At 38.4% G+C, this 12,442-nt stretch overlaps 2 protein-coding genes across 2 annotated transcripts; one reads left to right on the top strand and one right to left on the bottom strand.

Annotated features, from left to right (window-relative positions):
* Nucleotides 1-2,320: 2,320 nt before the first annotated feature.
* Nucleotides 2,321-8,671, top strand: LOC122043150 (protein NUCLEAR FUSION DEFECTIVE 4-like). The gene is made up of 3 exons (XM_042603632.1): nucleotides 2,321-2,737; nucleotides 2,849-3,717; nucleotides 8,042-8,671. The coding sequence occupies exons 1-3, from the start codon at nucleotides 2,417-2,419 to the stop codon at nucleotides 8,520-8,522; spliced, it is 1,671 nt and encodes a 556-aa protein (XP_042459566.1). The 5' UTR covers nucleotides 2,321-2,416; the 3' UTR covers nucleotides 8,523-8,671.
* Nucleotides 8,672-8,885: 214 nt separating this feature from the next.
* LOC122043152 lies at nucleotides 8,886-11,806 on the bottom strand. The gene is made up of 2 exons (XM_042603633.1): nucleotides 10,846-11,806; nucleotides 8,886-9,090 (listed from the first exon to the last, which is right to left on the bottom strand). The coding sequence occupies exons 1-2, from the start codon at nucleotides 11,694-11,696 to the stop codon at nucleotides 8,973-8,975; spliced, it is 969 nt and encodes a 322-aa protein (XP_042459567.1). The 5' UTR covers nucleotides 11,697-11,806; the 3' UTR covers nucleotides 8,886-8,972.
* Between the last annotated feature and the right edge of the window lie 636 nt (nucleotides 11,807-12,442).

Genomic DNA, 12,442 nt, shown 5'->3' on the forward strand with positions numbered 1-12,442 from the left:
TTTCAGCTGTCATCAGACTCCACACAGTATAACTCTCATATCGGAAACATCCGCGGGGCTTAAGATTTTGCCCTTTGAAGTTTTGCTTCGTTGCTATCTAGTGCTAAAGCCCAATATGTTTTGAATCTTGAATAGTTGCTGTTGCCATAAGTGTAATTTTGTCATCGATATTATGAAACTGAATCCTGTGTGTCAAACGTTGCATATGCTTTGGAAGATTTAGTTTGGTTAGAATTTCTACAAGTTTCAAAGATTAATATTTGATTTCAAAGATCTGTATTTTTGTTTGAATATTTCTATGAAATCCAAGATTATTATTATTCATCTGTTGTATGTTAAAATAAATAAATTAAAATTTAACTAATTTAATAGAAGTTTGTTTTAATGACAAGTAAATTTGAACAAATTCAATCTCAGCTTAACTCTACTAGTGATAATATAAATAAACTGAGCAAAATCAGATTGCTCAAACGTGTTCCTCTGTCTTAACAAATGTAAAACACCTTGAATAAGTTAATTTATTAAAAAAATTAAGATGTCTTTGCTCAAAGAAATTCAAAACTAAAAATAAAAAGAAAACTGAATCCTCAAACTTAAATGTTACAAATTAGGGGACGAACATCTGTAGGAAATAAAAACACCTGCCTTCATTGCCTAGTTTTGGCTTTAATGCCTTTGCAAATGACATCTTAACGTTTACACACTATGCTGCTTAGCTCACAGCCTCCCCAAGCAGGGTGCTTTCCTAAGCAAATAACATCCTAACGTGAAGTTGGGACGCGTGACGATCTATTTGTACTTTCTGATTTATTTGATGGATGGAAAGTTGCATACTTATAGAAAAAAAACTATGTTAATTAGCTCACAGTCGTCACAATTACGAACGAATCCATGTCCAGTGAATAAAAAGGATAGTCTGTACATAAATCTTTCATTATGCGGGGTCCCGAGAAAGGATCCATTGTACGTAATTTTACCTTACTTTTTACAAGAGGCTATTTATAGAATTCGAAATCCTGACCTTTTGGTCACAAAATAATAATTTTATCGTTGCGTCAAGACTCTCCTTCTAATGAACACGGTGAGATAAATAATTATCATTTTTAAAGAAAAAATAAACTAGAAAATATATCAATTTAATTTGAAATCGCACAATTTATATTAAAATTGGGAAAACAATATTGTAATTTTTATTGTTTGTGCTATATGCATAAACTCTAATATTTATTTTGTATAAATTCACTCACGGTTCTAATTTAAATGTATATTTCTTAAAGGAAGTAAACTCTTGAGATCTTTTCTTCTGTTCCTCAGCTCACAATGAATAAGTTTTAATATTACAGTGGATTTAATTATATACCAAGTGTACCATTTTATATAAATTCACTAACGTTTCTAATTGAAATTTATATTTATTAAAGGAAGTCAACTCTTAAGATCTTTTCTTTTGTTCAGTTCACAATGAATAAATTTTAATATTATAGTGGATTTAATTATATACCAAGTGTACCATCAAGTTGGATGGTTACACTTACCCACCTCGGGTGCAGCGGCAGAATCCTTTGTTAGTTTTTACAGCATTTAAAAATTGAATTTTAGTTTCGATGAATTAAGAAATAATTTTTTTAATAAACAGTTAATTAAAATACCAAAATGTGTGATATATTATTTGTTGAATGCTTCTTAATTTATCTTGATCGATGGGAAGAATTAGATCGATGACTCCTAGATTTGTCAAATGAGATATCTGTTACCAATTAATAATAATAATAATAATAATATTTAAAAATAAAAAGATAGTTGGGTGGTTGCTCTATAATTTTAATTTTTATATTTTGATATTATACGTTTTTATAGGGGATAATATCTATAAAATGGACGTGTCTAAGGATAACATCTAATTAAAATCCAAAATAATAATTGATAAAGTGAATTTCATGTGTTTTGTAAATTAGTGAAATATTTATTTTATCTTATTTCCGATAATTTTGTATCTTTACCGTATTTTTCTCTCCTGGGGTTTAGTTTGTGTTTTAGTCCTTAGTATTAAAATAGACATATTACTAGAATGGCAATTTTGAGCTTTTTTTTTAAATAAAAAAACCCAAATAAAATAGCACAAGAAGCGTAATAGCAACGCCACCGCCAGGCGTCAGTAACCGCCTCGCCTCCTCGGTCACACGTGCGAAGACGCAGAGCAGGGTCTCGTTACTCGTCCGGTAACTTCGTGCGGACGACGGACGTGCTTTTGATTCCGTCAGTAAAGTCGCCCCCGTTCACACACTTCTTTCAAACAAATCTCTCCTCCGACCTTGCTTGCTCTATAAGTAGACCTTTCAGACTGGGAGAGAGAGACAACGATCGAACGAGAGAGATAGAGAGAGAGAGGCAGAAACAGCGAGGCAGCGAGGATACGATGGATATCTCGGGCGCGGCGACGGGGCGGTGGCTAGGTCTCGTCACGGCGGTGTGGGTGCAGTGCATCTCCGGCAACAACTACACCTTCTCTAACTACTCTGACGCCCTCAAGACGCTCATGGGACTCACCCAGCTCCAGCTCAACAATCTCTCCGTCGCCAAGGACATCGGAAAGGCCTTCGGCATCGTCGCTGGCCTAGCCTCCGACCGTCTCGCCACCCCGATCATCCTTCTCATCGGCTCTCTCGAGGGCCTCGTCGGGTACGGCGCCCAGTGGCTAGTCGTGCGCCAATCCATTCGCCCCCTCCCCTACTGGCAGGTACTACTACCGTCTCTACCTTCGTCGCCGATCTAATTTCCTGACGAAGAATTTGGTCGAAGTTTTGAGATCGCTTTGGTATAATGGTTGCTTTGCTTCGATCCCTCGCAGATGTGCATCTTCTTGTGCATGGGCGGGAACAGCACGACTTGGATGAACACGGCGGTGCTCGTAACGTGCATCCGCAATTTTCGCCGGAACCGAGGGCCGGTGTCAGGGATTTTGAAGGGCTACGTGGGCCTCAGCACCGCCATCTTCACCGACATCTGCTCTGCCCTTTTCTCCGACGACCCCGCCTCTTTTCTCTTCCTGCTTGCGGTCGTCCCCGCCGTGGTTTGCACCACGGCGATGCTCTTCCTCCGTGAGTCACCGCCGGAGGACGTGGAGGCGGAGGACGACGGCACCGACTCACAGTATTTCGGGGTCATCAACGCGATGGCGGTGGTCATCGCAGTGTACTTGCTGGCCTTTGATCTGACAGGCAAACATGGAGCGGTCGTCTCCAGGGTCTTCGCAGCGGTTCTGCTACTCCTGCTAGTGGCGCCGGTGGCGGTTCCGATCCACATAGCGCTAAAGTCGATTTGCAGATCGGGGATACGCGAGAAAGCTGATGTGGAGGACGGAGGAGTGAGCGAGTTATTGTTGACAGCAGAGGCAGAGACGACGGAGGCAGAGGATAGCCATAGTCCGAGGGCGGAAGAGGCGGTGGTGGAGGAAAAAATTGAGAAGGGGACGAGACGGCGGAGACCGGAGATCGGAGAGGACCACACGATAGTGGAGGTGGTGAAGACGGTGGACTTCTGGGTCTTGTTTTTGTCGTTTCTATGCGGGGTTGGAACGGGGTTGGCAGTGATGAACAACATGGGGCAGATGGGTACGGCAATGGGCTATACGGATGTTTCCATCTTCGTCTCCATGCTTAGCATCTGGGGCTTTTTTGGGCGGATCGCATCCGGAACCGTATCGGAATACTTCATCAAGTACGTTAATTAATTACTGCATTAGTTACATCTCTTTATTTATTTCTATCCATTTAATATCTAGTCGTTTTTGCATCCATCGTTCGTTAGTTTACTACTTTGGCGTATCATTTTTGTATTGCGCAACGTTTTTGCTCTAGTAGGTCTATTTGATTTTATTTGATTTTGCTAATTTATTAGTTGTAACTTGGGAATATATGGTAAGATTACATAGATAGTCTTACCATCATGATCTAGTAGATTAGATCCATGGATCAGAGTATTCCTTCTTAGAACAGAGATATGAGCAGAAATAGTTTGACTTGGTCTTTGCTAGAATCCGATTCAATTGCTCGATGATATGATTGTTCTTGTAACTGCCATAAGCCAGGAGTTCCCATAGGTGCAGTTTAATTTGTTTTATTTTGCCTTACCGATTTGAGAGTTAACATCTTTTCGTTTTATTAAACTATTAATTTGTTGGCAAGTTCTTTTCGCAAGCCAACATGACACCACGGCTCTCCAAGTTATATAAATGGAGGAGGGGGTATGTGCACCGCAGTTCCACATCATGTCGTTATTCAGTGTTTTAATTGTGCAATGGCTGAAAGCCACAACTCACCGCTAGCTACCACGGCTCTCTGTTTTTTCTCAATTACGATGTGATAGAATGAATCCCCACGACCCCACCTGGTACAATTTAACGCATCATATCATACACTCAAATTTTCTTGAAGAACGATCCATGAAAACACCATATCATATCATGAATCCCAACTATTTCAGATGGATTGCCTAAACCTTCTGTCACCGTTCAATTCATCTTAAAATCTTATCACTAGGAATAAGAAATTAATATGCTTCTAGTAATAAAGTATGTTTCTTTTTTGAATTTTGAGTAGAAGGTATATTGGATGAGGACTGCAATAACTCTTAGGTACTTAGGCGAGGTAATGTCATTTTAAGTACATAAGGTTGCCCTAATCTCGGCCTTATATTTATCTGAAAAGGTTGATCACATCACGACAAGCTCATTGTCAGATCGAAGTTGGATGGATAATGAAACTTCTGACAATAATTTTAACGAGAATGATTTAATTTGTCTATTATATACCTTTATTTTCAGAATATTTTTCTCTCATTTTTATTTTTAAAAAATGAGAACTTCTATGAGCGACCAAAGATGTTAATGTATAAATAGCCACTTATTAAATAAAAATATAAAATAGGTAGATATTTGTCATTTTTCTTGATCTCAAAGTCCTAGTGATCACCATCAAATTCACTTTTTAGAGTAAACAAAACAAGCCTTACAATTTATTGCAACCATTTGGGTTGTGTTTTTAGAGTAAACGAATCGGACACTTGGCTTAGTTTCTTAAATATATTGCAAAAATATTTGTTATCTTCTTTTTCAATACTACAATTGGGGGTAGGGTAGGAGTTGCAGGCCTAGCAAACAGGCTTGGCGCAAGTAGTCTTGATTTTGTGCTTGCTTATGGACGGACATTAGACAATTGCAACAAATGTCTCAACGGTGATCGATGAACCTTCGGTGGACCAGCACCTTTTCTCGCTGTCTCATTCTGGGACAGAACATGCCTCTAAATCATGTCGTCCCTTTCCACTGATCTTTCACTTTCACAGGGTGGCACGGGTAAGGCACTCCTTGCTTGTTCATCATAATATTTTCAGTTTCTATCTTCTCGTTTTTGAGGGGCGTGGCACTTGTAAATTAATTGTAGATTATTGTTCTCGCACAGTTGGATGTGGTAGTCAAATCCAACTTGCTTGCAATATTAATTGCATGTATCAGTCCTTTTTTAAGAAATTTTGATAGAATTAAATGATTAGAATTTGACAGTCAGAATATATTTTATAAATAGTCATAAAAATATTTTAATAATATTATATTTATATATTAATTATATATATACATTACAATTTATTTTTAATGGGTCATATTCTGACCAATAAAATTTAGTGTTATTGTATATTACATGTTGCATGTGTTAGTTACTTAGTCCAATCGTCCAGTGGATCGCTCAAATTTTCACCTATTTTCGCCTCAATTTCTTCGCCACCTATTTGTCTCCTTGTATTCCTTACTAGTCACGCCACTATGAATTCGATGGGCGGATTGTTGATCAATTATTTTTCTTTTGACTGGAGTGGATTCGGTTTGTCATATAATTTTTTATTCTTTTATAAGCATGCCTACTTCTCTTGGACATTTCCCCTCTCCTTATAAATTCATTAATTTTTTTAAGACATAGCTGGCTTCAACAATGATAGGTGAGATCACGCAGGTGGCATGATGTACCTTTATAATTTTTGTAATACGAGTCCCATTTCATGATGCTTACCTGCTTCTATTTGTGCCTGAGATGAACAATAAATCAGACCTGCTGCTTAGATCACTGAAGAAGTTAAAAAGTTCATATACAAAAAAGAAACTAGGCCAGTACATGTGATCCATTACATCCGGTTCTAAAAGTGATGATATAATTATATCAAAGTAAGACAGTTAATCTGAACGAAGAACTAAACTGATCTAATTAAGAGATAAATTTAATTGGAATTGAAATTTGATTCGGTTTTATTTTTCGTTTTTCGTTTGTTGCCTTTCAGACCTGATGTTTATTTCTGACTATTTCGTCTCTCTTTTAAAATGTCATTTTCCATATTGTCATATAATAGAAAATGATCTCCCACCTGCCCCAGTGATGCTACGTTTTATGCCCTAGTTGTGTTTTTATTATTATAGTTTTTTAAATATACTTTTGATATTTTTACTATATATCAAGTTATTAATTAAATATTCAAACATAGTTTGCAAATCGTGCCAATTCTTTATCTTTTGACTGGAGTAACTGGGTTGCCCTATATTTTAACGTAGCATCTGCACTGCATATTCTTTTGTAAGCATAACTACTTGGAGTTTTTTTTCCCCTCCCTCGTATAAATTCATTACATTTTTTTTTAGTACGTAACTGGCTTCAACAGTAGCCGTTGAGACCACGTAGGTTGCATGATGTACCTTTTTTCGTAACGAGTCCCGAATCAGATCACTGAAGAAGATTAAAAAATTATATACAAAGGAAAAAAAACACTAGGCCATTACACGTGATCCATTACATCCGTCGTTGCATCTAATTAGATTGTCACATGATGCAATTGTCATCTAATTAAATAAAACGCATCTATTGTAATTAGGACGTGCATCAGTGCATGGTTCGTGTTTTTCGTTTTTGTCTTAGTGCATAAGATAAGATAAGATCATATTATTATTATTTTATTATTATTATTATTATAGCTATTTCGTCTCTCTCAGAGAATGGCCTTTTGACATGTCGTCGCATAGAAAATGATTTCCCACCTGCCTAGTGATGGTACGTTTTGTGCATCGCTTTCTACTCACACCTCACTGTCCGTGATAGTTGAGTTATTGAAAAAAACTCCTCATATCCTAATTAATTTAGCGGTCAATTTATCTCCTAGTTAATTAATTAAGCAGTCGACTAAATTGTTCTGTCATTTACCTTTTTTTCACTTAATTTGGAAATAGCTGTGATAACTTTTTTGATAGTTGAGTTATTATTATTATCATTGTTTTTTAAATATACTTTTGATATTTTTACTATCAAGCTGTCATTTAAATATTCAAACAGTTTGCCAACATGTTATTGCTTGTCCCAACTTTTATTGGAAGATAAAGAGCTTATAGTTCAAAAATATAAACTGTATATTATATTTTGAGGTTGTATGAAACTTTTAATAGTTATGTTTATAACATCCGACAATATGCTAGATGGGATGACCTCTTAACCGTAGTACAAATCAGATCGAGCATTCTCAAGTCGGTTTAGATACAATTTTTTGGTTTAGGAATGACGGGGAGACGCACGTATAATTTATTTATTCATATTTTAGACCTACCATTCAGTGCACTCATTATCATTTTAAATGGATTTGGGTATTCGATTTAAACGTGTATGCATCCATTATCTTTTTAAATGCTCAGTGATAGGTCCGTTTTAGTAACTCTACAGTAGCTACCCAAAGAAATTTAATTGAATTGTGCAGTTGTCAACATTAATATGTGTACATAATATGTCATATAGGATTTGACCATTAGATTTAATGTATCATCTCATTTGCTTTTTGATTAATATGTTTTTAGTTAAATTCAATCATAATCAACTTGAAGATATATGATACACTAATTTGTGTGATCGGATATGTGTTCTACATAGGAATATTCTCCATGTTTGTAATTTAATATTTCTCAGTTTTTATCGTTGACGGTCGTTGATATACGAACTCTGTTCCAACAAACTTGCAGGAAGCATGGGACACCGAGACCCATATGGAACGCGGTCTCGCAATTACTAATGGCCGCCGGCTATGTGGTGATGGCCATAGGCATGCCGGGCTCCCTCTTCATCGGCTCCGTGGTGGTGGGCTTGTGCTACGGTGTCCGTCTTGCCATCTCAGTGCCGACGGCGTCCGAGCTGTTTGGGCTCAAGTACTACGGCCTCATCTACAACATCCTCATCCTCAATCTTCCCCTCGGCTCCTTCCTCTTCTCCGGCCTGCTCGCCGGCATCTTGTACGACGCTGAGGCCACGAAGACGGATGGCGGGGCTAATACCTGCGTGGGAGCGCACTGCTACCGGATGGTCTTCGTGGTGATGGCCTTTGTGTGCCTGGTCGGCGTCGGGTTGGATGTCTTGCTGGCGCACAGGACCAAGGAGCTTTACCGGAAGATCTATTCGACCAAGAGGTCAAAGAACATGAAAGCTGCCGTGTCTGCTCGCCACTGATGGTGATTCTTTCTTTCGTAGCGTATCTATATTCCTTTTTGTACTATTTTGTTTAGGATTTTAATACGTTCTTTTTCGGTTGCTGCGAATTTTATTTTAAAACATCGAAGCTTTTCCAGTTTTCTTTTATTAAAACTATTCTGTTTTCATTTTTGGTTTTTTTTTAAAAAATTTGATGTCATCTTATTTTCTGCATAATAAAGTTTATTTCTATGAACAAAATCTTTGTTCTTATCAACATGTAAAAAAAACCCGGCATTTTCTTTAAAATACAATTTTTTAAAAATTTGTGCTTTAAAACCTAAAGGCAACCTGCTCATGTTTTAAAATTAAATAATAAAATATTAGAATTCACGAGGGTTGTTTAAATTAACGGCTGCATTATGGTGAAGTTGCATTGCCAGCAAAATAATGAATGAATATATATATATACAAAAGGGAATGTGTTGCTTAGTTAGTTACCGATGATTTTTTTGCAATCCATTCTGGAACATTTTCAGTAAGAAGACGGATGTACAATTCCATGGCAACGTCTGGATCCATGTTCCCCAATCTTTGCCAAGCATGCCTACCACAATAAGAAAGGTATCCTCCATGATCATATATGTTTTTGCACACAGCTACCTAACTAGTCAAAGGATGAACAACATTCTGAAATAGAAATTATAAAAAGTGCGATAGTCGAGGTACATCGTCCACTTTGTAAACAAGAGACTAAAGCACAGATAAACTAGACGTGATCTACGCTGATTTTTTCCCCTAGAAAATCGAATCTAGAAAGAAAAAAAAAAAACAGGAAGGACATACAATTCGGCGTGAATGTGATTGCATTTTGTCAAGAGCAAACCGTCCTTTTTAATTGTAACCTAAAAATAAATACACGAAGGTTTAATATCTCTAAAGTAGACAATATCACTGTAGGTCCCGTGACACCACAAAAGACATGATGGTCTAGATATAAAATTTGGCTGCACAGTTTAACTGAGTTGTCCCATCTACACTATTAAGTTTCATTAAATCTATTATTAAACACTAGTATGTGAATCGACACCTATCACACTGCTATCTAGCACCAAGATACGGATCTAACACAGACAAAAAGAAAAATAATTAGGTCTGCTGTTCCAAAACTAATTGATATACTAAATATCTTCACAATTGCAGTTCTATGCGCTGCAATAACAACTGAAATTACTGTTAAAGGAGGAAACTTAAAAACTTTGGCATTGTTGTGACACTTGAACCAGCTCTCCAAGCTTCGATCAAAGAAGATGAGTATATCTAATAGATTCAATACAGATTTCATTGGTATGTTTCATGTTCAGATAAATAAACAATTACAAGGGTTTCTCAGTCAGAGTCGAGATTCAGTTATCTGCATAATCATATAAGGTATCTGATAGATTCAATAAGATTTTTATTGGCTAGTTTATATTGACAAAATTAAACAATTACAAAGGTTTCATCAGTCAAAGGCTAGCCTTAGTTGCCTACATGATCATACATGATGAGTATATCTGATAGATACAATAAAGATTTTTTAATGGCCTGTTTCATGTTGACCCAATTAAACAATTACAGAGGTTTCAACAGTCATGGTCTTGCCTTAGTTGTCTACATGATCATACAAGATTGAGCATATATGATAGGTTCGATACTGATTTTCATTGGCCAGTTTCATCCTGATCCAGTTAAATGATTGCAAAGGTTTTTTATTACACACGGTTCAGTCTTGTCTACATGATCATGCAAGATAATTATACTTTCCACAGATTTTCAAAAAACTATTTCATGTTGACCCAGTAATTTCATCAGTCATGCTCTATCCTTAGTTGTCTATATGATCAATTCAAGATGAGCCAATTACACAATTACATCTAAACAAAAAGGATGCATTCAAGAGTAAATGTTTTTACAGAACAAATTCGTTGGCAAAAGATTAATGTCCCTATGCATCAACATAAACCGCATTTTGAGTGCATGTTAAAATTCAATCGAAGTAGAAGATCATAATAATTTTCAAATATATATATAAATAGGAACCTCAAACTGAGATCACTGGGATGTTTTACCGTGTATTAAATTTCTATAACCTGCCTATTTGTTTTGAGAAAAAAGTTCTCAATCCAAACTCCACTAAGATCCATCAGGCTTCCTAGGGACAACATAGCATCCCCCATTCCTCATCCTTAATAGAAATACGATAAGGATAACACATGACGGCTAAGAAAACATAAGACCTTCAAAATTTTCAGCACTAAATATATTAACATTTCAATATTGTAGAAGTGTTTAAATAAAGAAGCGACGTTATAGATCATACCATTTTGAGCGAGAAGAAACCTTGAACGCCATGGGTTGTGGCTCATAGCATGGACCTTCAATCGCAACCTTGCGGAGTCCATACAACTGCATCTGCAACTCGTTACTCAGTCTCGACACTGCATCCGCGCCGTTATTTGCATCAACAAACTGGGTTGCAACTCTGAACAAATTTTCCGCATCACTCAACTCGATCCCTTCCCACTCATCGTCACAGTGTAACAAAGATGCTCCTCTCGTCTCACTCAATTCCCGAGCATCTACCTTCCCTTTCGCATCGCCTTCAATCGGTTCCACAACTTTCTCGCCCTCTTCCTCTTCATCCTTAAACGAATCATCATTAACTCTACCAACCTCGACCCTCTTATCTTCTTTTCTTCCGAAATACTCTTTGGAGCAAAGAACGTCCAGATCACCCTCCATATTAACATCCTTCTCGAGTCCAACCTCACAAATCTCTTGGACGATCATCCTCTGCTCACCGAGACCAGGTGGCGAGGGAACACCACCTGATCCGCTGGCTTCGCCCAGGGTCTTAACGCCACCGCGTCTCCTCCTACTCGGTCGGTCGGAGCTCACGACAGCAGCGGAGGCGGTCGAAGGCACTGTCGACCGAGGCCCTAAATCGCCGACCGTCGACTCCTGGTTCTTCGTTCGTCTCCTCCTCCTTGTCCGATCCTTGTGCAGCGAAGGCGAGGTGAGTGCGGCGGTCGCGGGCACCGGGGGCATCCCGATCTCGGCCAAGCAGGGAGCGGCAATCGGCTCCTCGTGCTTGTAAGCGAAGTAGACGACCACCACGGGCAAGAAGATGATGGTGAAGAAGAGGAAGGAGATGAGCCAGGGATCGGCCATAGCTTCCTCCTCCGATCTCCTAATCGGCGTTGGCTTGAGCTCCAAGGCAGTGAGGAAAACAAAGATAGTTATAGGAGAAGAGCGACAAGGTCGGTAGTTGGTGTTTCAAATTCACTAGAAGAGAAGGAGAGAAACGGATCCGAAGAAGAGCGCCAAAGAATATTCTTGCCCTCGGTGCCAGCTAAACTCATCGATTCTTCTCTTACTAACAATTCAGACCCAAAACTCTACCTTCATTTCTATTGACTTACACAGCTAGGCCCACTCGTCATATGACAGGGCACACCATGTCATGATTTTTTTATATTCCCAAAGTTTACTTCCAAAGGCATTCGTGAAATTAGTGGAGCCCACATCGGTCGAGGGCGAGATCTATAACGATACATTTGTTTTCATAATTTCTATGTTAGGAAATGCTATAAATAAAAAATAATTACTAATTCTCGCGGAGAGGTTGGAAATATACCAGAGTGATTGGATACTCGTGGGTAGATTTGGAGTATGTCAGGATGACTGGATACTTATGGGAGGCTTGGAGCAGATCAAGGTAGCCAGATACTCGCGGGGAGACGAGTAGATCAGGGTGATCGGATGCTCGTAGTGAGGTCCGAAGCAAGTCAAAGTGGCCGAATGCTCGCGGGGAGTCCCGGAGTAAGTCAAGGTGACTGGGTGCGGATACTTGCAGGCAGGCACAGAGCAGGTCAGAGTGACTAGATGCTCGCGGGGAGGTCCGGACCATGAGAGTA

This window comes from Zingiber officinale, chromosome 2A (genome assembly GCF_018446385.1).
Source record: "Zingiber officinale cultivar Zhangliang chromosome 2A, Zo_v1.1, whole genome shotgun sequence".
Lineage (NCBI taxonomy): Eukaryota > Viridiplantae > Streptophyta > Magnoliopsida > Zingiberales > Zingiberaceae > Zingiber > Zingiber officinale.

What these genes read in the sequence shown, in the direction of transcription:
- LOC122043150 (XM_042603632.1), top strand. Translation starts at nt 2,417, where the DNA reads ATGGATATCTCGGGCGCGGCGACGGGGCGGTGGCTAGGTCTCGTCACG. An exon ending in GCCCCCTCCCCTACTGGCAG is followed by an intron (nt 2,738 to 2,848) that starts GTACTACTACCG and finishes GATCCCTCGCAG; the next exon opens with ATGTGCATCTTCTTGTGCAT. An exon ending in GTATCGGAATACTTCATCAA is followed by an intron (nt 3,718 to 8,041) that starts GTACGTTAATTA and finishes ACAAACTTGCAG; the next exon opens with GAAGCATGGGACACCGAGAC.
- LOC122043152 (XM_042603633.1), bottom strand. Translation starts at nt 11,696, where the DNA reads ATGGCCGATCCCTGGCTCATCTCCTTCCTCTTCTTCACCATCATCTTC. An exon ending in GTTTCTTCTCGCTCAAAATG is followed by an intron (nt 9,091 to 10,845) that starts GTATGATCTATA and finishes TTATTGTGGTAG; the next exon opens with GCATGCTTGGCAAAGATTGG.